The sequence below is a fragment of the Hemitrygon akajei genome, chromosome 6, assembly GCF_048418815.1.
Source record: "Hemitrygon akajei chromosome 6, sHemAka1.3, whole genome shotgun sequence".
In the NCBI taxonomy this organism is placed as follows: Eukaryota; Metazoa; Chordata; class Chondrichthyes; order Myliobatiformes; family Dasyatidae; genus Hemitrygon; species Hemitrygon akajei.
The window spans coordinates 100169073-100194453 of NC_133129.1; the positions used below are offsets into that span (position 1 = coordinate 100169073).

The 25381-nt window shown below is 49.9% G+C and overlaps 2 protein-coding genes across 4 annotated transcripts; both read right to left on the bottom strand.

Moving 5' to 3' along the window:
• Positions 1 to 1190: 1190 nt before the first annotated feature.
• On the bottom strand, positions 1191 to 10192 carry znhit1 (zinc finger, HIT-type containing 1). 3 transcript variants are annotated; one of them, XR_012099311.1, is made up of 6 exons: positions 10122 to 10192; positions 9490 to 9660; positions 9226 to 9305; positions 7893 to 8062; positions 6169 to 6376; positions 1191 to 2114 (listed from the first exon to the last, which is right to left on the bottom strand). XR_012099311.1 is itself a non-coding variant. In XM_073049003.1 (5 exons), the coding sequence occupies exons 1-5, from the start codon at positions 10147 to 10149 to the stop codon at positions 6355 to 6357; spliced, it is 471 nt and encodes a 156-aa protein (XP_072905104.1). In that variant the 5' UTR covers positions 10150 to 10192; the 3' UTR covers positions 3877 to 6354. The 3 variants fall into 3 exon arrangements, 1 of the variants encoding a protein (XP_072905104.1); XR_012099310.1 differs by lacking the exon at positions 1191 to 2114 and adding an exon at positions 3877 to 4171; XM_073049003.1 differs by lacking the exon at positions 1191 to 2114 and having other exon boundaries at positions 3877 to 6376.
• A 2952-nt stretch (positions 10193 to 13144) lies between these two features.
• Positions 13145 to 20250, bottom strand: LOC140729351 (zona pellucida sperm-binding protein 3-like). The gene is made up of 9 exons (XM_073049000.1): positions 19789 to 20250; positions 19556 to 19671; positions 19375 to 19475; positions 18682 to 18856; positions 18487 to 18604; positions 17975 to 18066; positions 17798 to 17904; positions 13772 to 13921; positions 13145 to 13688 (listed from the first exon to the last, which is right to left on the bottom strand). Exons 1-9 carry the CDS (start codon positions 20158 to 20160, stop codon positions 13537 to 13539), a joined length of 1383 nt encoding a protein of 460 aa, XP_072905101.1. The 5' UTR covers positions 20161 to 20250; the 3' UTR covers positions 13145 to 13536.
• Between the last annotated feature and the right edge of the window lie 5131 nt (positions 20251 to 25381).

The window sequence follows — 25381 nt, forward strand, 5'->3', positions numbered from 1 at the left end:
AAGGGTGGGGGGTAGTAATCCCGTGAGTGGGAAGAGGCTGTGGAAGGGTGGGGGGTAGTAATCCCGTGAGTGGGAAGAGGCTGTGGAAGGGTGGGGGGTAGTAATCCCGTGAGTGGGCAGAGACTGTGGAAGGGTGGGGGGTAGTAATCCCGTGAGTGGGCAGAGACTGTGGAAGGATGGGGGGTAGTAATCCCGTGAGTGGGCAGAGACTGTGGAAGGGTGGGGGGTAGTAATCCCGTGAGTGGGCAGAGACTGTGGAAGGGTGGGGGGTAGTAATCCCGTGGGTGGGAAGAGACTGTGGAAGGGTGGGGGGTAGTAATCCCGTGGGTGGGCAGCGGAAGAGACTGTGGAAGGGTGGGGGGTAGTAATCCCGTGAGTGGGAAGAGGCTCTGGAAGGGTGAGGGGGTAGTAATCCCGTGAGTGGGCAGAGACTGTGGAAGGGTGGGGGGTAGTAATCCCGTGGGTGGGCAGCGGAAGAGGCTGTGGAAGGGTGGGGTTAGTCATTCAGAAAGGATAAAATTTTACAGATGTAAAATTGGCGTGGACGTTCCTGGCAAACACTGAAAAGCTCCATAGTAGTTGAGTAGTTTCTCTGCCTCCCTCTCCTTCTCGGCCCTTTCCTTCTGTTTTAACTGAAGTTCATGCTCTCTTTGCTTCTCAGCTCTGTCCTGCTCTAACTCCTTATCTCTCTCTCTCTCTCGGCTCTTTCTTTCTCCTTCTCAGTTGCTTCCAGCTGTTTTACCCTAATTTCATGTCCCAACCTTAATTTCTCCAACTCTAACTGAGCCGTCCCACTAGCTGGTACCTTTTCAGGGATATTTTCCAATACCTCAGCTGTAAACACATTCTTCCCAATATAATACTGAGTTATTGCCCTTCGCACCTCCCGCTTTTTCAATGACAACCTCACCTCTGCGAGGTTTAACCCCTTCGCCAAATTTATCAAGTCTGATTTGGTGGCCGCCTCCAGAGTCGGGTTTTCTATAAATTCCCCCACGTCCATCTTTGCTGGTTTCCCGTCTGGCTACCTGCGTAACCAGATCCAAGTTTGGACTTACGAGCCCGATTCACTGGCCCTCCAATTTGGTATCAAATCTCGAGACGAGAACCCCAATTTGTTACGTACCCCGTAACTGGGTGACTTACCAGCAAAGATAGAGAGGTCTGTTGAAGTCTGATGGTACTATTTTTTAAAGTATTTATTGATAAAAGGGCACAAAAATAAGATTAATGCAAACATACAGATAATATACATCATCAGTACTAAATCTAAAAGCGCGGATATAATAATGATCAATAAGAAATAGCTCTGTCGTTGTCTAGGGGATAATGCATTGTCCGATGGAAATATAAAAGTCACTGTCATTCAAGCTGCAGCTCTTTGGGTTTAAGAGAGACGGTTTTAAACTTGCCCAGGTCTTTTATGAGGCCAATCCATTGAGTCGGGGGAGTTGGTTTCCCCGTTGTTAGTTAAAAGCCGTTTTCCGTGGTACCAGCCACCAGTCCCAGGCAATGGAACTGAACACACGTGGCCTCCTTCAAATGGCTTCCCGCTATTACGGGATCGCTAGCGTTTCTTCTGGTGCGTCTGAGAGGCTGTTCCTACAGCCCCTCTTTTATCCTGACTCGCAGGGTCGTAGATGTCAATCAGGTTGGGGGTGATGCAATCTCTCTCTCAACCAGCCCACTTTGCCCGAGGGCGTGCACGTAGCATAGTCCCCAATCCACAAACATTGTCTCCAGGAGACAATGGCCATGTCTCGTAGCTTTTCATCGCCGGGGAACGAGGCATTCCGCACGTTCCTCCCTCATTTCCTGGGCCCCTTGACCCAACTCAACAGTGATCTTGCGATTCTCACAAAGGAGGGGGCTGCAGGCATAACACTATGTAGATATACCAATGAATTCCACAGATTCATCACCCTCTGGTAAAGAAATTCCTCCACATCACCATTTCAAATAGATGTCCCTCTACACTGAGGCTGTGTCCTCTGGTCTTACACTCTCCCACCATAGGGAGCATCCTCTCCACATCCACTCTATCAAGGCCTTTCACCATTCCATAGGCTTCAATGAGTCGCCCCTTATTCTTCTGATTTCCAGTGAGTATAGGCCTAGACGATAAACATTATTCATGTGATAAGCGTACTCCAAGCCTTATAAAACCTCAACATTACATCCTTGGTTACCCTACTGGCCCATACATCTTGGGAATACGGAAGGAATCCGAAGCACCGAGAGGAAACCCACGCAGTCGAAGGAGAACATACAGACAGAGGCAGGAATTGAACCTGGTGGTACCATGCGATACTGCCACACCTGATATCCAACCACATTAGTCTTTGCAATTTCAACGTCCACGCTCTCATCACTGATCATCTATTCACATTTATGCAATAACAAATTCAACTTGCCCTGGTCAGGTTTGAATTCCTGACACCGAATTGTCAAAATGGCCTTATATTGTCTCAAGTTCAAGTTTAATTGTCATTCAACCATACATGAATGCAGTGTTCCTCCAAGGCCAAGGGTCAAAACATAGTACCAACAGTCAAACACAGCACTTATAAAATATCAGTGAAATACAGTCACACAGAAAAATATATCGTCAAGACCCTGAATCCATGAATGTTATGAGTCTGCAGTTGAACACAATACAGCTTGTCTTCTGCCGAGCGAACACTAGGAGGCAGCACCAGCTCCAGCCTGGGCGGCTGTATAAAGGCCACACTGCGGCTTGATGCCTGGTCCTTGCTATGACCGAGGCCGCCCAGCAGCCCCACCTGCCGCCAACAGATTAGTGAACTGGACTTGCAGCATCCCACATTAACAATGTCCAACAGGGTGCTGCGATCACAAGAAAAGCAACCAAGGCAATCACTTGCTGTTAGAGTGCACACCAACTCCTCTCTGACACAGACTGCAGCACAATCCACACCGTCCAACTCCTTCAGTTTGAGCGATTAAATAATGATAGGGAGACCTGCGGTACTTTTAAGTTGTTAATGTGCAGCAGGGTTTTGTGGTTGTAAAAACCTATGTTTGGACCTGTAGAAACTGCTGCGACTGAAAGTGCTACCATCTTATCAGAAGAAGAAATCACCATGCCACCACGCCCTGTAGGGTGAACGGAGTTCAAGCAGGCAAGCACACGCGGAGTGGTAGGACTCTGACGCCTGCCAGTGGGAAGACCCAATCCAAGCACGCAATCGAGGCTGACACTCCAGAACTTCACATGAAAGAAGGTTGAAATACAACCCACTCTACGCTTCCTGATAAATGGAAAGCACCCCACAGCCTCTATGGAGATTATTCAGTCACTGATAAACATGAGAGGGTCCAAAGCGGGAAACGCAAAGTAACGCAGACAAAATGCTGGAGGAACTCAGCAGGTCAGGCAGCAGCTGAAGAAATGAATAAACAGTCGACATTTTGGGCCGAGACCTTTCAGGACTGCAAAAGAAGGGGGAAGATGCCAGAATAAAAAGGAGAGCTGGAAGGTGATGGGTGAAGCTAGGTAGGTAAGAGGAAGGAATCTGATAGGAGAAGAGAGTTGAACATAGTGGGGAATAGTGAAAGAGGGGAGGAAGAGGAAAATGTTTTACCAGAAGGAGAAATCAATATTCATGCCATCAGGTTGGAGTATACCCAGACAGAATACAAGGTATTGCTCCTTCACCTTGAGGGCGGCCTCTTCCTGGCACAAAAGGAGACCATGGAACAACATTTTGGAACAGGAATGGAAATTAGATTTAACATGTTTGGCCACTAGGAAGCTCTGCTTTTGGCTGATGGAGAGGAGGTGCACGATAAAGCGGTCCTCTAATTTACTACAGGTCTCACCAACTCAGAGAAGGCTGCAACGGGAGCCAACTATAATGTAAGCAATTATTTATTATATACAGGTTAAATCTGGAAAAAAATCACTGAAATACAGAAACACCGAGAGAAAGAGGAGGAGAGATGGAAGCTAGCTGGATGAAGGTTTCTGTTGGGTTGAGTGTGAGTGTGGGTGTGACTGCAGGTCAGCTTTTCTTACTCTGACAATGGGCCACTGAGCTGCAATGTTAACTCTGATTCTCCCTTCACAGATGCTGCCTGACCCGATGAGTATCTGCTTTTATTTCAGATTTCTAGCATCTTCCAGTTTAGCTTTTCCGATCCAACTTTCCTGTAGGAAGACACTGTTTAAAATTCAAAGTACACAAAGTATAAATGCAGTATAAAACCCAGATTCATCTTCGCACAGACAGCCACAAAACAAAGAAAACAAAACTTCAAAGCCTCAACACGCAAAGAAACAAATGGCACAAACTGGGAAAAAAAGACGAGAAACGGCATGTAAAACATCAAACCACAAAGTCATCGTTAACAGTCCAGGAATGAGAAGCAAAGAATACATTGCCCAAGTAATGGTGCCTTAAAATATATTTGATTATAGGAAGTCTGGTCAGGGCACAAAAAGAGTCAAAATGAAAAGGGAAAAATGATGGACACAACTTGATTGTTTTAAACTAACACAAATCTTTTTAAGTTATTAACGAAATTAAGATCTTTACACAACATAGAAACGAGGTCTGTTCCTCAGGATAAATTTTCTTCCAGCACCATGTGGTAACAAAACAATAAAATTATTCACAAGTAACCAAATACAAGAGATATTTAAAAGCACAAGGAGTTTAGGAGACCTGGCACACAGCAGGCACAGGAATAATTCAGTCATAATCGAGAATAGCAGACCAAGCTCGAGGTCTGATCCTCCTCCTAATTCTTATGCTCTGATTTTTTTAAAGAACTGATAAATTGCCTAAATATGGAAATATTACCTGAACAAAAAGGTGAAAAGAATCAAACAGCGGGTCATGATAAACGGGGATAATTAAGCCATCCTGACTGTTTAAAACTCTAACAACAACACACACAAAATGCTGGAAGAACACAGCAGGCTAGGCAGCATCTATAGGGAGAAGCGATGTCGGCGTTTCGGGCCGAGACCCTTCGTCAGGACTGTTTAAAACTACTTGAATTGCAAAGTCAACACCTTTAAAAGCAAACTTGTACAAGAAAAATGGTTATCGTGATGCGTTTGGTCAGAGAGCGGGACGCTCTCATTTTCAGCTTCCACTTCTGGCTAAATGTCTTGCAAAAAGGAGAGCTGAATGTGTAAGTCTCTCCCTTCAGCAAGCCTCACGTAGTGCCACCTCACTGGCAACACACAGAAACTGAACTCCTTTTGGACTCGAGCTGAACTAGCGGATGAGGAAGAGGTCTGGCCCCTGCACACGTAGCAGGCAGGCCCACCGGTGTGTGGACTCGTCCTGGTGCTCGTCATGGGTAAATAGCCCAACTACCTCGTAGGCAGCCTTGGAAGAAAACCCAGACAGCAAATCCAGAGAGGAGCCCATATGGCCACTGGATGTCATTGAACATCCTTCCAGCAGCCAAGCTGGTGCCAAACGTACTGCTTCATAAGCTTTCCTTTGGACTACACTGCTGAGGCTGAGAGGGGAAGTCAGGTCAGGGCATCTCAGGATCTCCATACCTTCCACCCAGGCTTGTGATGACGATCTCACCCCTTGTCCTTTGATATCAACCACCACAGGAAACCAGATCTATCCAAAGGAGATCTAGTCTCTGTTGTTGTTACCACAATACCTACTGTAACCAATCAAATATCAAAAGACTGACATAGAGTGGATGTGGAGAGGATGCTGTGGGATTTATTGCACAGGTGGCTCTGAAGGCCCACTCATTGGGTATTTTTAAAGCGGAGGCCGATAGGTTCTTCATTCATCAAGTGTCAAACATTGCTGGGGAGCGGCGGGAGGCAAGAGAATGTGGGTTGAGATGGACAATAAATCGGCCATGATGGAATGTGGAGCGGACTCGATGGGCCGAATGGCCTAATTCTGCTCCTATGTCCAATGGTAACTTTTACAGATGTAGGCAAAAGGGAACTAGCTAAGTCATAACACACTAGTTGGAAGAATCGTTTGTGGGAAGACCTAGGGCTGACCACTGTCAGTCACTGGGTGCAGTTTGAGACCCGATCTGTTAAGGTACATTTCCCTGGCTTGTGTGTTGTATTAATGTTTCACCAGTACTTGGCATTTTATAGTCACTCTTGGCAATGCTCACATTCCTCAAAGCAGGAATCATCTTACTTACATTTGAATAACAATCTTGGAGACTAAATTTAACAAGCCAGTTCTGAAGCCTCCCCTCGCCAAGGTCTGCACAATGAATCATTTTAACAGTCCAACAACGTGCAGCAGTGAAACACTCTCCGCCTGGCAGTTCAGGTCCCTGGGGCAGAAGACACATTTAAACCTGCACTGAGCACCATCTTGCAGCTCACACCGTCCACTTCAGGCACCTGCACGAGAGGGAAGGGGCATCAAACCCAATTATTATTAAGCTGCCGAAAAACCTGGGCTTCCCCCCCCCCCCAACACTCAAAGACAAGACTGAACTACCCCACCCACCCACTCGACCAGCTCCTGTGAAAGGGAACACCAAGGAAAGGAGCACCATCAAACGGGCTACACAAATGGGAGAGCCACCGTCTCCCGGATCCAACCTCAATGAGTGCTGTCTGTGCAGAGTCTGCACGCTCTCCCCGTGACCATGCCAGTTTCCTCTGGGTGCTCTGGTTTCCTCCCACATTCCAAAGACGTACAAGTTTCTAGGTTAATTGGTCACGTGGGTGTAACAGCTGTATCTCGAAATAATAAATATATGAAGCTGTTGTAATTTGAGGAGAATAATCAAAATAATAATGGAATTAGGTGACGGTGAGTTGATGGCTGGCACAGAAAGGCCTGTCTCTAACTCAGCTGACTGCAAGTCTGCGATCAGGGAGGCCCTGCGGTGTAGCAGCCACGTTAATGGACCAGCAGCCACTCATCCCAAGACTGCGGTTTAAAACTAAAAATGCTAATTGTGGAATTTCAATTGATGATAACGGTAGCCATGTAACAAAAACAACTCTTTTGAGTTTCTCCCAGCAACACACAAAAAATGCTAGAGGAACTCAGCAGGGCAGGCAGCATCCATGGAAAAAGAGTTGACATTTCAGGCCGAGACCCTTTGACAGGACTGGAGTAGATTTAAAAGCTGGGTGGAGGGGAGAGAGAAGCACAAGGTGACAGGTGAAACTGGGACGGGTAGAGATGAAGTGAAGAGCTGGGAAGTTGACTGGTGAAAGAGACCAGCCATGGAAGAAAGAAAAGGACACAGGAACACCAGAGGGAGGTGAGGGGCAGGCAAGGGGATAAAGTGAGATGGGTAATAGAGAATGGGGAAGGGACATTCCAGAAATCGATGTTCATGCCATCAGGCCAGGGGCTACCCAGACAGAAGATAAGGTGTTGCTCCTCCAACCTGAGTGTGGCCTCATCACGACAGTAAAGAGACCATGGATTGGCAGGGGAGGGCGAGGGAGAGGTCAAACCGTTGGGGTGAACAGTGGTTTTTGAAGACTCTAGATCATGGTCCCTTTGGAGGCTTGCTACTCCTTGCATGGTGGGTGGGGGGGAGGGGTTGATGCATTTTGCTGAGGCAGGTGGGGGAAGGGGGTCTTTGGGGGCTCTAATGTTTTCCTGTCATTCGTTTTTTTCTTTTTTCTTCTGTTTGGTGGATGTCTGTGAAGAGCAAGAATTTCAGGCTGTATACTGTATACATTCTCTGATATTAAGTGGAACCATTGATCCATTGAATGTTCTGGGCCAAGACCTTCATCAGGATATTAAAAGTACTGATGAAAGGTCTCAGCCCAAAATGGTCTTTGTTGATTCCCCTCCACAGATGTCGCCTGACCTGCTGAGTTCCTCCAGTATTTTGTGGATGTTGCTTAAGATTTCCAGCATCTGCAGAATCTCTTGTCTTTATACCTGGTTTCTTGATGTGTCCCCTGGCACTTGACACAGCAGTACCGAGCTCCACACGACACGCAGGTGTAGTTGGACGGAAAGCCACACACTGCACAGAAATGGCGCTGGGGCAGCTTGGAGGGACCGACGCAGGCTGTCAGGTAGTTTGGCCCTTCAGTTGAGCTCAGGTTCTGCTTGGCCAGAAATGAAATACATTAGTAATTCCACAACAGCCACAGATGTTAACCTCTGTATGACACCAGCCACTTGCTACTGGCAGATAAGGAATTGCAGGGATTGGCCTGGGATCGAGGCAAGGGACGAGCATCTGGAAGGAGGCGCAGTTGGCTGAAAGGGTGAAATCACAAGGCTGGTCTCTTCCTCTCCTACGTGTTTCGTGACCTAATTGAGTGCTCTGGATAACCAAAAGAGTTGAGGACAAGACAGAGAAGATCCTCTGTAGGGCACTTCCACATCAAGGGGGACAAAGCTAAAATTAAGGACATTATTACTCCAGGACGTCACAAAGACCTCGAGACGGTGACAGGGTCACTGTTGTAATCTGTACACAGTAATCTCTAACACACCCAGAAACGAGATTAATAAATTAACTTCTTGTGAATGCTGTTACCTAATGCCGTGACTGTGATCTTGCTGCAAGTACAACTCCTATTGCCTTACACTTTGAATTATTATATAGATACTGATGTTTACTCAGCTCTGCGCTGAACTGAGGCTGCGGCCTGCTCCTGCGGCTTTGTGTCTGCACACGCACATTCATTCTGTGTGTTATTTGCTTTTACTATTTGTATGGCTTGTTTATTTCTCTCTCCGCACACTGGCTGTTTGACTGTCGTTTGGGTTTCTTTGTTTCGTGGCTGCCTGTGAGGAGACAAATCTCGAGGTTGTACGCAGTATTCACACTTCGATAATAAATGAAATGTGAACAGGCTGGTGTAAGGTTAATGAGATCCTGATGTCATGTAGTAGGGTTCACTGATATTACAGAATCACGTCGGGCTGGGCTAAGGGGCACTGTAAATGATGCAGGGCCTTGAAACTCTTGCAGAGGATCACAAGAGCCACTTTATACGTTCCCAACACACACTGAAGGCCACTAAACAAAACCATAACATCACATCAGGGGCTCAACAGCGGGTTCTCATTTCCAGACTCGTACTAAGTATCAACCTTATCAAAAAGATCCTACCCACACGGACAAAGTCTCCGAAGACAAAGGCAATGAATCTCTTACTGCATCACCCCCTCTGGCTGGGGCAGACAGGCGTTCAACTTTCCAGCCACACTCCACCCGCTCACAAGTACAGGGAGAATAGAAGCAAATAAACCCGACCTGCTCCTCCAACAGCGACTGGAAATTCTTGCGGAAACGCTGCTTAAAGTGATCCCCGCGTGTTTTTTTCTTCTTCTTTGCTGAAACAAAGAGTCAATCACCAGTGTGCTGCCAGCCAAATCAATAATCAACCCATCTCCTGAAGCAGCCTCCCAAACCCCATTCCATTGCTCATTTCCACCAGCTCCCCCTCCCCTATACAACACAGTCGACACTCCCTCCCTCCCACTCCATTGATCCACCCGTTCACGTTCCTCCTCTTACCAGACTCAGCGTGAGGGTCGTCGAACTGTGGCAGGCGCTTCAGCTGCGGGAGGTTGGCATGGGGATCGTCCTGGAAATTGTCCTTCTCCAAAGCGTCAAGCTGCCGGTTGAGGCGTCGCTGGCGGGTGGCCTGGTCCAGGACCCGCCGTTGCCCACCATCCTGGGACCGGCCTGAACGGAAGGACCCGATAGAAAACAACAGCTGAGAGCCTGCCTCAAGTTTTCCACCGAACCTCCTCTCCCTCACCCAACCCTTCCCCTTCCACCTAACCCTCACCCTTCGCTCCTTTACCTCACAACCCCAACACCACAAACTTGTTCCCACATCGACCCCCTCACCTTTCATCCCCACTAACTCCATCTCATTCCCTCACTCCCTGCTCCTTCCCCACCCCGTCATCCTACCCACTTCACCTCCAAAATCCCTCCTTTTCTCCCAACCCTACCCTCCAACCCCAGACCTCCACCTTCTCCCCTCCCCTCTCCCTAACCCCACGCACCAATTCCCCATCCCCTTCATCCCCCTCCTCCGTCCCCCTCCCTCTCCCCTTCCACCTCCTCCTCTCTCCCTCCCCCTCCCCCTAACCTTCGCACTTCCATCTTCTGCCGCCCTGCCTCACCCTCTATCTTACCTGTGCTCTCGCGTTTTTTCTCAACCATGTTGCCGCTTTCCCGCGGGGGTGGGGTGGGGGGGGGGAGTATTTCAGCGCTGCACCACTCGCCGCTGGCGTGGGGAAACTACAACGAGGTACACTTCCGCCTCCGTAGACAGCGGCGCCCGCGGCCGCAGGCGGGATTGCACGCAGGAGGGTTCGCGGTGGGGAGGTGTGGTGGTGCCGGGCTTGGAGACTTAACAGCTTCCGAGGGAATTAGAATTTATTTATGAGGGGAGATTAAATGGAATATTGTAAGAGCATGAATTTTAAGTCACTTGTGGAAGGGATGATCGGCAGCCCGAGACAGAAATCCTCGCCAAGATCATAAAATACCTATATTAGCATTTTTGAGCTCTAACTCATGGTATTACAGGAAAGATTCTTGCATGGGTATGGCAGTGGCTGATTGGCGGGGGGGCAAAGTGTGGAAATAAAGGGAGCCTTTTCTGCTTGGCTGCTGGTGACTTGTGGTCTGTGTTGGGACCGATTCTTTTTACATTATATGCCAATGATTTGGATGATGGAATTGATGGCTCTGATAGGTGGGGGGTGGAGGGGCAGGTAGTGTTGAGGAAGTAGAGAGGCTGCGAAAGGACAGATTAGGAGAATGGGCAAAGAAATGGCAGATGGAATATAGTGTATAGGGAAGTGTATGGTCATGCACTTTGGTAGAAGAAATGAAAGGGTTGATTATTTTCTAAATGAGTGGATGGTGGGTTGGTCCAAGACCAGAGGACACAGACTCAGAAAAGAGAGGCGTCCTTTTAGAATGGAGATGAGTAGGAATTCCTTTAGACAGAGAGTGGTGAATCTGTGGAATTCGTTGCCACAGGTAGCTGTGGAGGCCAAGTCTGCATGTATGTTTAAGGCAGAGGAGGATGGATTCTTGATTGGTCAGGGCATGAAGGGATACGGGGAGAAGGCAGGAAATTGTGGACTGAAAGGAAAATTGAATCAGCCGTGATGAAATGGCGGAGCAGACTCAATGGGCCAAAAGGCCAAATTCTGCTCCTATGTCTTATGGTCTTATAACTTGAAGGCAGGGGCTCCAGGTTTGTAATCTCTCTGTGCTAGCAAGGTAGGAAATAGTCCTGTTGAATGCATGGCCAAGGAACTGGTGCAGGAGGGAGGGTTTGGGATACATGGATCACTTGGTTGTCGTCACTGCACAGTTTTGGGAACAGCTGTGGAGGTTTGTAAACTCAACCCTCCCCACCAGCGAGGACATCTCCAAAAGGCAACAGATTAAACAGATGGTGGGTCTCAAACATCGACGGCGTGTTCCTCTCCGTAGAGGCCGCCCGGCCTGCTGAGTTCCTCCAGCGTTTTGTGTGTGCTGCTCTGGATTTCCAGCATCTGCAGAATCTCTTGTGTTTATCTTCATAAGGTGGTGTCTGTCAGTAAGGGCCCTCACCATCCCAGATGCCCCAGAGAGTCAGATCACCTGGTGTTGAGATTGGTCAAAGGAGACTTCTGCTTTTTGGGCCTTAACCACTTGTGGATTCTCCAATGAGCCATTCATTCAGCTGAAGGAACCTTTGACAGAACAGGGCTCCCGGAGACCCTCAGAGGGGAACAGCTCCCCTGGCAATGGATGTTCACAACTGGTGCCGCCCGACAAACGATACAAGACCAAGGCCTGGTGGGACGGGAGGTTAGAATACTGATGCCTTTGAGGTCGGAGGCTCAAAAACAGCTCAGTCTGGGGTTCGAGACCTGTCTCTGCGAAGGTGGGGAAGAAGATCTTATTCTAGCTACCCGCCTTCCCCTCCCAACACCTTCTTATTCCCCTTCTTTTCCAGTCCTGAAGAAGGGCCTCGGCCCGAAGCATCATTCATTTCCATAGGCGCTGCCTGACCTGCTGAGTTCCTGCAGCGTTTTGTGTGCGTTGCTTTGTTTCGTTATTGAAACTCTTGCTCTGTGAACTGGACTTGTGGGCTGCCCCCAGCACATCCTTAGCTTGTGTTGGTTGTTAATGCAAACAATGCATTTCACTGTACAGAACTGTGCAAAAGTCTCGGGCACAGTTAGGGCGCCTAAGACATTGGCACATCGCTGTAGTAATTTAATGTATTGCACTGTACTGCTGCCTCATTTTAAAAAAATCATGACATATGAGTGATGATAAACCTGGTTCTGAAATGGGTCTCCAAGGTGGACTGAGTGGGAAGCAAGCGTGGAGAGGGAAGGGAGCAGGAAGCACCAGAGAGACATTCTGTAATGGTCAATAAACCAATTGTTTGGAATCAAATAATCTTGCCTGGCATCTCAGGACTGGGTGTATCTGCACCTACAGCATCCCCTGCCCCAGCACTCCTCTGCCACCTGTCCCACAACCCTCCCATGGTACTCCATCCTTACCACCCTCAACACCTTTGCTCCCGTCAGATATACAACAGCACTCTCTGCTCCTTGTTGCCACTTACAGGACTGTGCAAAAGCCTTAGGCACCCTAGCTAAATACTTGTATACGTCCCTAAGACTTTTGCACAGTATTGTGTGTCAGTGTTGATGAGAGAAGGAAATGAATCGGATTTACTGGAAGAGATAAGAAGCAAATCAGCAAAGACTTTTCAGTGAAACATCAGCTCCAGCTTTGCCTGCAACTGTTCAGCCACGGATTTGTTCAACAGTCAGTCAGCTCCCAACAACCACGAGCCCTTGTTCACAAGTTAGAAAATACACCCAAAAAAAGCAAACGCCGGTATCTGTCCCTCCACAGGATTGTGATGAATAACATGAAAAGGTGAAAACTGATACAAGCCGTCATTTGAATGAGGGACAGATTTGTTTGTAGGAGGGAAACAAATGTCAAACTTCTGATTTTAATAAGACGGGGCTTGCTAATGTGTAGGAGTCCATAAGTTGGGTATTTGTAACTCAGGGGTGACCTGTCTAGTTTAGCTAGGACAGTCTGGCCTCTCTATTAACTGCCTCATGCAATTAAGAGACAACACAAAGATACCAGTAAATTAATGATCTTTTGCGAGTGTTCATGGTTAGTATTACCAAGATGTTTATTCAACAATTATTAACTGAATGTGGACTTCGGGTTCTAATTCAGTAACTTTACCACATAGAAGTGTAAGGGGAGGTTGTCTTGACATATTTGGACAAAGCAGGCCCAGGGGAAAAAAGGTTAAAATGTAGAATACACAGGCCTGTAATAAATAGCTCTGGTTGCTGGAAACAACCAGTGATACGGCTCAGTTGTCTAAACCCACAAAGTAGCGCTAGCCAGAGTTCAATTCTTCTTACAGAGTTTCAGGACTGAAGTCAACAAATATTCAGCCAGGGGGTTGAAAGGCTGATGCTGCACCTCCCCCACCGATTGTAGACATTTCTTCACAAAAGAATTCAACGTTCAGTATTCCAGACTTGGCCATTGTTGCTAAACAGAGAATCTGGTCAGTTTGTGATTTAGATTGAAGAAGGTTAGAGCCCCGCAGATGACAACTCCTCCAACTAGCAGCGCAGACAACAGGAGAGCTACAACCCCCACCAGTACCACTGATATCAGCAGCGTCTTGGTGGTCACTTCACCTGCAGGAAAACAGGACAAAAACAGGTCAGTCTTCCAGGGAAGAGAAGACAAGGGTAGTACAAGAGGAGAGTTTAGTTCTTACCATGCCAAGGAGCCTCTTCCATATGGGACATGTTCTGGCTCCCCAGCCACACCCTGGGAACAGGGTCTTGGAGACTAGCAGACAAGATTTCCAGCGGTCCGATTTGAACCTCCCCTTCCATCTGCAATTGCTCATCCTCAAACTGAGAGGCTATAAAAGAAAAAGCAAAAAAGGCTTTGTTTACTGGACTGAGGAAACTTTCTTAAACAAGCGCCTGAAGGGTTGAATTTCGGATTGGATGGGATTTTTCCTACTGTGGGGAAATCTGGAATGTGGAATCACTTTAATTGTAAGAAGTCAACTATTTAAGATAGCAAACCGAAATCCACAAGACATAGGAGCAGATTTAGGCCAATGACCTGCTCCACCATTCAATCACGGCTGAGTATATTCCCTCTCAGTCCCTTTCTCCCCGTAATCTAACCAAATAACTGTCAAAGTGCACTTTAAATGTACCCAATGACAGTCTGCACAGGTATCTGTAGCAATGAATTCCACAGATTCACCACCCTCTGGCTAAAGAAATTCCTTCTCATCTGTTCTGGAGGGACCTCCAATGCCCTCTGGACCTAAACTCCGCCACTATTGGCAACATCCTCTGCATGTCCACTCTGTTTAGGCTTTTCAATATTTGGTAGGTTTCAGTAAGGTGCCCCCTCATTCTTCTAAGTACATTCTTCCAGTGTGTACAGGCCCAGAGCCATCAAACAACCATTGTATGTTAACCCTTTCATTCCTGTGATCATTCTCATGAACCTCTTCTGGATCCTCTCCAATGCCAGCACATCTTTTCTTAGATGAGATATTGCTCACAATACTCCACATGTGGTCTGACCTATGCCTTAGAAAGCCTCAGTACGTAGTGGGAGCAGGGAAGAAATTGCTGCGGCCCTAGCTAAGATAATAGCCAATGAGGGTGGCTATTGGGCCTCAAGGGACAAGGACAAGCCTGGGATCTATGGTCCATCACTGGTGGAAGAGTTACTTGAGGGCTTCTCAGAGATAGGATCTACCTGATTTGGAAAGGCAGGGACCTTAGGAATAGTCAGTGTGACTTAGTGCACCAGAAGTTGTCTCAATAATTTGGGCGAGTTATTTTTGAAGCGATGACCTAGTGGATAGATGAGGGCAGGGTGGTAAAGATTGTCCACGTGGACCTCAGCAAGGTCTTTGATGAGGTCCTACAATGAGAAGCTGGTCTGGAAGATTAGATTACCTGAGATCTAGGATGAGCGGCCTTCTGGATATGAAGTTGACTTGGTGGTAGAAGGCAGAGGGTGCTAGTGGAGGAATGTTGTTCTGATTGGTGGTCTTTGACCTGTGGTGTGCTGCAGGGATCAATTCTGGGTCCACTGTTGTCCATCATCTATATTAAATGGCAGTATGATGAGGTTAACACTTTACAGGGCCAGCAGCCCAGGTTCAATTCCACCACAGTGAGTAAGGAGTTTGTACATTCTCCCCATGACCACGTGGGTTTCCTCAGGTGCTGCAGTTTCCTCCCACAGGCCAAAGTTATACAGGTCAGGGTTAGTAAGTTGGAGACATGCCACGTGAGGCATGGGAACAATTGTAGGATGCCCCTCAGACCGGACTATGCTGGTGGTTGATGCAAACAATGTGTTTCACAGTATGATTCAACGTGTGTGACAAATACAACTCTTTGGATGATCTTTGGACTAATATCTCTTTGGATGAGAATGTACTTTAGGTAGCATAGTTAGCTTGTTTGCAGATAACACCAAAAGTGGCGATAGTGAAGTGGACAGTGAAGGTTTGTCCAAGATTACAATTGGGTCTCGATCGACTGGGAATGCGGGCCAAGGAATGGCAGATACAATTTAACTTGGACAAGTGAGAAGTGTTGCATTTTAGGAGCACTTTTAGTAATAGTCTAAGACAACTGCTCTGCTCCGAATAGCGCTATATGAGGTCATTCTTACCCTCGGCCATTAGGCTCTATAATGGGTCAACCTATAACTGACCCCTCCTGTTAGACTGTTTGAGGTAACTTATTTTCATTCTTTCTTTCTTCTCTTTTGATATTTATATCTCTGCATTTGCAGTGCTACTGTGACACCAATTTCCTTTGGGATCAATAAAGTACCTAGCCATGTCATGTTGCAATTATACGAGTTATCAGCAAGACCACACTTGCAGTATCGTGCACAGTTTTAGTCACTTACCCATGTTGTACAGAAAAATTTCACAAGGACGTTACCAGTACCGGAGGGCTCGAGTTACAATCAGAGATTGGAACTGTTTTCCCCTGAAGTGTCAGAGGCTAAGGGGTGACCTGAGAGGTCAGTAAAATCACAAGGAGACAACTATTGTTGGCAGAATCTCGGACGGTGATGAGCAAGCATACAGCAGTGAGGTATATCAGTGGCTGAGCGGTGTCGCAACAACCTCATACTCAACATCAGCAAGACCAAAGAGTTGATGGTGGACTTCAGAAAGGGCAAGGCGAGGGAACACACACCAGTCCTGTGGAAAGGGTGAACAAATTCCTGGATGTCACCATCCTGGGCTCAATATATCGATGCAATTACGTTTGTACAAAGAAGGTACAAACTCCTGTGGCTATATTCCATTAGGAGTTTGAGGAGATTTGGTACATCTCTAAAGACACTCAAATTTCTACAGATTAACCATGGAGAGCATTTGAACTGGCTTCATCACTACCTGGTATGGAAGAGTCACTGCACAGGATCGAAATAAGCTGCAGAAAGTTACAAACACACAGCTCTATCATGGGCACCAGTCTTCCTGTCATCCAGGACATCTTCAAGGGGCGATGCCTCAAAAAGGTGGCATCCGTCATTAAGGATCTCCCCCTCCCCCCAATCACCCAGGACATGCCCTGTTCTCATTGCTACCGTCAGGAAGGAGGTACAGGAGCTCGAAGGGGCACACTCAACAATTCAGGAGCAGCTTCTTCACCTGTGCCATCTGATTTGTGAATGCACATGATTACTACCTCACTTTTCCACAACTTATTTAATTTGACTATTTTAATATACATCTTCTTACTGACATTTAGTTATCATTTGTGTAGTGCAGCCACGTGGCGCATGTTGGTGATATGAAACAACTTCTGAGGCAAGACTAATAGTCTTCTCCAAAGGTTAGCAAGTCTACACTGGAGGGTAGGGGTAACATTTAAGTGGGACCCAAGGAGCCAGTTTTCCCACTACACACAGGGTAGTGGGATTGTGGAATGGGCTGCCAGCGGAAATAGTAGAGGTAGATGCGATGAAAACATGGGCATGTACGTGGATAGGAAAGGCTGAGAAGGATACAGACCGAATGCAGGCAAGGGGGATTAGCTCAGTTAGGCAGCCTGGTCAGGGTAGACAGGCTGAGCCACAGGGTTGGTTTCTGAGCTGCGAGACCCCGACTGTGCTCAGAACTCTCCCTCCAAAGAAAGACAGTGGAATCTGAGCCGAGAATATTGTCACGGTAGGTTTTGATAATAGAGTGCCCCAACAGGGATGCAGAGTCAAGACAAGAGCTGGAGCAAGACCTGCTTCTGCTCCTACACTGCCCCGGAGTACCACACCAAACCACATCAGGTGACTGCGTTTCAGCTGGGACACCTGGTCAAAGGCATGTGGAAGGGAGCAGGTGGGTTTGACCAGAGATTCCAACAGTAAGCACACATATTTGGGGTGGCATGGTGTGAAGTGACGGGCATGATGCTATTACAGTGCCAGTGGCACCGTTTCATTTCTCTCTGCTCTCTGTACATGTTCTCCCCATGACCGTGTGGGTTTCCTCCGGGTGCTCTGGTGTCCTCCCACATTCCAAAGATGTACGGGTTAGTAGGTTAATTGGCCATGTGGGTGTAATTGGGGGCCAGTTACCGTGGTGCATCTCCAGGCAAATAAAACGACGTTAAGTGAAGTCCAGAACTAGTTTGTAGGGCTGGAAAGAATTAGAGGGTTTGTGTGGTGATGAGCAAATTTAAGATATTGATCACGGGGCAGGGTGCAGCTTGGGACCATACCTCGAGCATGGCCATACCTAGCGTGTTCCATCCCGAGCCAGTACTCCGCCTCCTCCTGCCTTCCCTGCAGTTTCCCCAGTCACAGCACGCACAGATGCCAGCAGGGCCTTCCACCGGAAACCACCTGAAAGCAGATCAGAACCTGAGAAACTGCCCTCCGGTGAGCCACTGATGGAGAAAATGGGAACTCTTACCGATTGGCTGCCTTCTGGAAGGTGCAGGCCTTGTTGGCAGAGTCAGCTCGTGCATCTATTGCAGACACTTTCAGGCGACAGGTGATGAAAATCTGCAAGGCACGAACACACACGTCAGGCTCTCAGATCAGTCCCATCTTCACCGATACCGGGTCTAAACCCCAGAACTCAGCAGAGCGGTCTGGTGACAGGGGCAGCAGATGCTGGAAATCTGGAGCAGCACAAAATGGTGGAGGAGCTCAGCAGGTCAGGCAGCGTCTATGAAGGGGAATGTTGGGCCGGGACCTTTTGCCAGTAGGCTCAGCCAGGAATATTGATTGTGTATTCCTCTCCGAAAAAAGCAACTATATATAGTAACACGTAAATATGTACTTTGGTAATAAATTTAATCTGACAGCTTCAAACCACTCCCTTCCCATCACTAACTCTGCTCTCAATAAAGGCCATTTCTCATTAATACCATCGATATCCCTCAGACCCTCCCTTGAACCCCTGCAGGCTCCCAAACTTACAGAGCTACCAGCTTCAAGGAGCCGAAACGTATCGAGCCTCATCTGGAGCTTGTCGGGACGTGCTCTCGGCGACACGAAAACGGACAAGGAGCCGGCAGATCTGCTATCCAGCAGGCAACTGAAAGTAGAGGGGAGTCAGTGTGACAACGAGATCGATTCACGGGCCATCGCGCAGTGCCAGCAGCGGGTCCTCACCCGTTGAAGCCCAGGAAACGGCGCCTGGGAGTAGAGTCCTGATCCGGAGTTGGTGTCGCCACACAGCTGTCGACGTACAACCTCACAGGGAGGCATTTGGCACTCACAGAAGCTTCAATATGGATGAGGTCACCCAGCTGGTATCTGCTGGAGGAACGCTCCTCACGCCAGTTGTCTAGGGAAAACACCGGACAGCAAAACAGTGAAATGCAGCGTTTGCGTTGACTGCACACATGAACTTAGTGTGTGCTGAGGGCAGCCTGCAAGCACTGACTTAGCATGTACAACGTGCTCACCAAACAACACAGGCAGCAGCAACAAAATAAGCCACATTCCTCCCTCCCTCACAAGCTGCCCTCCTACCCCAGGACAGTCCATTTTCGGCCTAAAGCAGACCTGGACACCCGGGGGCACGGCCATCAGGCCTCGACATCCGACCGAACTTTAGGCTTCATTATTGCTTTTGACTCCAAGACTCACTGATGGCAGTGATGAGGGCCCCCAACTCCAGGCCTCAGGCTTCAGACTGTCCGATGGCCAGAACCCCAAACGCTAGGCTACGAACTCTGGTGTCACTGACCCACCTGCCCAGGGAGTCTCCTCCACTTGGCACCATCTTGACCGTCCATGGTTAAAGGCCCCGCCCCCACACCACAAACCCTCCAAACCAGCTGCCACCGACTCAGGCCTTACCACTCATGAGATGCAAAGAGTACCGTGGCGATGCCCATTTAGACCGTGGAGAGCTCAATGGTGTCCAGCTAAGGCCTGTTTGCTTGTCACCAATCACCTTCCTGTCAGAAAAAGAACCAAAAGTCAACTCCCCACTCTCCATCTTGCAAGCAGGATGAAGAGCGTGTGCCCATGGCGTTACCTGGGGTAATAGCACTCAATGCCAGCTATAGCCAGACTCGATCTCACAGCAGCAGATGCATCTGCCCTCGGCCTGTAGTACAGGTGGGTGGAATAGACTAGCTGATGCTCAGAGACCTGAAACATATGAAAATTGGTCTCAGGCCCTAAAACCGAGTGCAGAGGCAGAAACTAAAGTGGGGGTAGGGGTGGGGCTGGGCACGTTGGAGGGAAAGCGCATACTGAGATCCTCACCTTTACCAGAATACCACATTCAGAGAGGTTGGTGTAAAAGAGCACCGTGTCCGTCTGGGGGGCTGCCCACACAGAAGAACAGCCTGCTGCCCCCAGCCTCAGCTCCACGGCCTGAAAAAGGCTCTCTGTCCCGAGCAAGGTCAGTCTGACCATCACCAGCAGCGTCTGTTCCCCACACCAGGCGGTGATAAGCTGCGAGGGGGAGGGGGAGGTCATGGACAGGGGAGATTCAGGAGCCCAGCCCCCTGCAATCCGGGCAGGGACACAGACAGCTCTCAATCTGCTCGGCAGTGTCTGCGGGGGCCCGGTGTGCTCCCGGTTATCCGTGAAAACTGCCCCTACTGAGAACAGCAGCAAAACCAAAAACAGCATTACTGAACCACCTCCTCCTCCTCACCCAGCAACGACTAAACAAAAACTTCAGCAGCAGCAGCCCTCGTCTGCTGGTTATGATTATTTCAACCCTAAACAAGCCACTTCGATTCTGTCCAATGAGAAGGCTCAAAGAATCCTAGATCAGTACAGCCAATTACACTGGTCACATGAATGTCTGATACAGGTCCCTGTGCCACTAACAACAGGCCACTATCAAACTACACAAGGACTGCTCTGGGAGTGAAGGGGACCTTTAACATGTTTATAGAGTCATAGAGCACTACAGCCCAGAAAAAGTCCTTTAGCCCATCTAGTCTGTGCTTCTATACCCAATTGGACCTTCATATCTCCATACCCCTCCCATCCATGGTTCAATATAAACCTCTCCCAAACCCTCTGCCACCACTTCTACCGAGAGCTCGTTCCACACTCACACCAACTTCTGAGTGAAAAGGTTCCCCTTAAATATTTCACCTTTCACTTTTAACCTATGACCTCTAGATCTTGACTCACCCAGCCTTAGTGGAAAAAGCCTGCTTGCATTTACCCTGCCTATACCCCTCATAATTTTATATACCTCTATCTAATTTCCCCTCATTCTCCTAAGCTGCAGGGAATAAAGTCCTAACCTATTTAACCTTTCCCTATAACTTGGGACTTCAAGTCCCAGCAATGTCCTCGTAAATTTTTATTCTATTTCCATAATAGCTTTCTGCAGAGAGTGCTTTACTCTGTATTCTAATACATTTTTTGTTTTTCTTTCCTATTTTTATAGTTTTTGATTTTTCTGTTGCCTTGGGAAGGTAAGGAGCTGCATTTCTGTAGGACCAACCAGGGTCAGTCTTCCAGTGAGCAGTAGGAGTGTGGTAGAACAAAGCGATCTGGAAATACAGGTCCATAACTCATCGAAAGTGACATCACAAGTAGAAAGGATAATAATGAAAGCTTTGGTACATTGGCCTTCATAAATCAACGTACTGAGTACAGGAGATGGGATGTTATGTTGAAGTTGGTTAAGACATTGTGAAGCCTAATTTGGAGTATCGTGTGCAGTTTTGGTCACCGATTTACAGGAAGGATGTAAATAAGGTTGAAAGAGTACAAAGAAAATTTACAAGGATGTTACGGGAACTGGAGGACCTGAGTTATAAGGAAAGATTGAATAGGTTAGGACTTTATTCCTTGGAATGTAGAAGATTAGGAGAGTTGACATACAAAATTACGAGGGGTATAGGGACCTCAATTTTAACATTTAAGAAAAGTACATGGATGGTAAGGGTATGGAAAGCTATGATCCGGAAGCAGGTCAATGGGAGTAGGTTTAGTACAGACGAAGGACCTGTTTCTGTGCTATACTTTTCTACGACTCTATGACTCTACCCTGGGAATACGTGATGGGACAGGGCGGAGGATTCGTTATTGGAACTGGAGTTGGATTATTATCATCACGTACACAGAGAGAGGGTGAAAAACATGTGTAATGTTCATACACAACAGATCGTTAAACAGTGCACTGAGGTAGAACAAGGTAAAACAGTAATGTTCATCCAGTATGTACCGTGTTGTATGACGTGGATGATCACAGTCTTCTCATGACAACGATCGTTCGTGGCAAATTTTTCTACAGGAGTGGTTTGCCATTGCCTTCTTCTGGGCAGTGTGTGTCTTTACAAGACGGGTCACCCCAACCATTATCAACACTCTTCAGAGATTGTCTGCCTGGCGTCAGTGGTCACATAACCAGGACTTGTGATCTGCACCAGCCACTCGTACGACCATCCACCACCTGATCCTGTGTCTTGTCCAAAGGTGACCTGTGGGTTAGCAGAGGGAAGGGCAACCATACACCTCCTCTGCTAGAGACGTATCTGCACCCCGCCACCACTAAAACTGTGACAGAATGTAAAATAAAGTGTAAAAGCTAATAGAAAAGTGTTGTGCAGGGAGACGATAAAGTGCAAGAGCATCATGAGGTAGGCCGTTAGGGCACAGAAATGGGCAGCCGGGTGTGTCAGGAACAGAACCTGTGGCCCAGAACTTCTCAGTGCAACCCTCTTTACTCTGGGTCCCCTTTGTAAAAATACACACTCCGTTGGTGACATGCTCAGTATTGGAACATAGAACATTACCGCTCAGTACAGGCCCTTCGGCCCACAATGTTGTGCTGGCCTTTTAACCACAGGGTCATTGGATAAGCCAGTTCTCCCTTCTCCCCCAGCTGAGAGGGGCTGGGATTGGAGGCGACCACGTCCCAGACTGTGAAAACATCCTGGTCGAGAATAGGCAAATCCCTTAGAATGGCATGGCTCGTGAAGGCAGTTCCCCTGGCATAGAAATCATTGCCAGCACATCTCACCTGGGAGGACACACCACACAGACAGGTAAGGGATGCAGGGTCTGAAGGCAGAGAAAGATGTTGACCTGTGTCTGTCCTCCTCAATCAGGAAACCCAGACCCATTGCAGGGATCCTGTTGTCCTAGAAGAAATGAATGAGATCCCTCAGCCCATCTAGTCCATGCTAGCCTTCAATCACTCATTGACATTAGTCCTAGAGTAAATCCCATTTTATTCTCGCTACCTCTCTATCAACTCCCTACACGCTAGGTGGGATGGCGGGTGGGAGAGGCTGACCGGACCGCTCAGAGGGAGGCAGCAATGGGACTCTGTCCTGGGAGAGGCTGACCAGGCCGGTCGGAGGGAGGAATGTGATGGGACCCTGTCGTGGGAGAGGCTGACCGGACCGGTCGGAGGGAGGAAGGTGATGGGACCCTGTCCTGGGAGAGGCTGACCGGGCCGGTCGGAGGGAGGAAGGTGATGGGACCCTGTCCTGGGAGAGGCTGACCGGGCCGGTCGGAGGGAGGAAGGTGATGGGACCCTGTCCTGGGAGAGGCTGACGGGACCGGTTGGAGGGAGGAAGGTGATGGGACCCTGTCCTGGGAGAGGCTGACCGGACCGGTCGGAGGGAGGAAGGTGATGGGACCCTGTCCTGGGAGAGGCTGACCGGGCCGGTGAGGGAGGAAGGTGATGGGTCCCTGTCCTGGGAGAGGCTGCCCGGACCGGTCGGAGGGAGGAAGATGATGGGACCCTGTCCTGGGAGAGGCTGACCGGACCGGTCGGAGGGAGGAAGGTGATGGGACCCTGTCCTGGGAGAGGCTGACCGGGCCGGTCGGAGGGAGGAAGATGATGGGACCCTGTCCTGGGAGAGGCTGACCGGGCCGGTCAGAGGGAGGAAGATGATGGGACCCTGTCCTGGGAGAGGCTGACCGGGCCGGTCGGAGGGAGGAAGGTGATGGGACCCTGTCCTGGGAGAGGCTGACCGGGCCGGTCAGAGGGAGGAAGGTGATGGGACCCTGTCCTGGGAGAGGCTGACCGGACCGGTCAGAGGGAGGAAGGTGATGGGACCCTGTCCTGGGAGAGGCTGACCGGACCGGTCAGAGGGAGGAAGGTGATGGGACCCTGTCCTGGGAGAGGCTGACCGGACCCGTCAGAGGGAGGAAGGTGATGGGACACGGTCCTGAGAGAGGCTGACCGGGGCTGTCGGAAAGAGGAAGGTGATGGGACCCTGTCCTGGGAGAGGCTGACCGGGCCGGTCAGAGGGAGGAAGGTGATGGGACCCTGTCCTGGGAGAGGCTGACCGGACCCGTCAGAGGGAGGAAGGTGATGGGACACGGTCCTGAGAGAGGCTGACCGGGGCTGTCGGAAAGAGGAAGGTGATGGGACCCTGTCCTGGGAGAGGCTGACCGGGCTGGTCAGAGGGAGGAAGGTGATGGGACCCTGTCCTGGGAGAGGCTGACCGGTGTGGTCAGAGGGAGGAAGGTGATGGGTCCCTGTCCTGGGAGAGGCTGACTGGGCCGGTCGGAGGGAGGAAGGTGATGGGACCCTGTCCTGGGAGAGGCTGACCGGACCGGTCAGAGGGAGGAAGTTGATGGGACCCTGTCCTGGGAGAGGCTGACTGGGCCGGTCAGAGGGAGGAAGGTGATGGGACCCTGTCCTTGGAGAGGCTGACCGGACGGTCGGAGGGAGGAAGGTGATGGGACCCTGTCCTGGGAGAGACTGACTGGGCCGGTCGGAGGGAGGAAGATGATGGGACCCTGTCCTGGGAGAGACTGACCGGACCGGTCAGAGGGAGGAAGGTGATGGGACCCTGTCCTGGGAGAGGCTGACCGGGCCGGTCGGAGGGAGGAAGGTGATGGGACCCTGTCCTGGGAGAGGCTGACCGGGCCGGTCAGAGGGAGGAATATGATGGGACCCTGTCCTGGGAGAGGCTGACCGGACCGGTCGGAGGGAGGAAGGTGATGGGACCCTGTCCTGGGAGAGGATGACCGGACCCGTCAGAGGGAGGAAGGTGATGGGACACGGTCCTGAGAGAGGCTGACTGGGGCTGTCGGAAAGAGGAAGGTGATGGGACCCTGTCCTGGGAGAGGCTGACCGGGCCGGTCAGAGGGAGGAAGGTGATGGGACCCTGTCCTGGGAGTGGCTGACCGGGCCTGTCAGAGGGAGGAAGGTGATGGGACCCTGTCCTGGGAGAGGCCGACCGGGCCGGTCGGAGGGAGGAAGGTGATGGGACCCTGTCCTGGGAGAGGCCGACCGGGCCGGTCAGAGGGAGGAAGGTGATGGGACCCTGTCCTGGGAGAGGCTGACCGGGCCGGTGAGGGAGGAAGGTGATGGGTCCCTGTCCTGGGAGAGGCTGCCCAGACCGGTCGGAGGGAGGAAGATGATGGGACCCTGTCCTGGTAGAGGCTGACCGGGCCGGTCGGAGGGAGGAAGGTGATGGGACCCTGTCCTGGGAGAGGCTGACCGGGCCGGTCAGAGGGAGGAAGGTGATGGGAACCTGTCCTGGGAGAGACTGACCAGGCCGGTCGGAGGGAGGAAGGTGATGGGACCCTGTCCTGTGAGAGGCCGACCGGGCCGGTCAGAGGGAGGAAGGTGATGGGACCCTGTCCTGGGAGAGGCTGACCGGGCCGGTCAGAGGGAGGAAGGTGATGGGACCCTGTCCTGGGAGAGACTGACCGGGCCGGTCGGAGGGAGGAAGGTGATGGGACCCTGTCCTGGGAGAGGCTGACCGGGGCTGTCGGAAAGAGGGAGGTGATGGGACACTGTCCTGGGAGAGGCTGACCGGGCCGGTCGGAGGGAGGAAGGTGATGGGACACTGTCCTGGGAGAGGCTGACCGGGGCTGTCGGAAAGAGGAAGGTGATGGGACACTGTCCTGGGAGAGG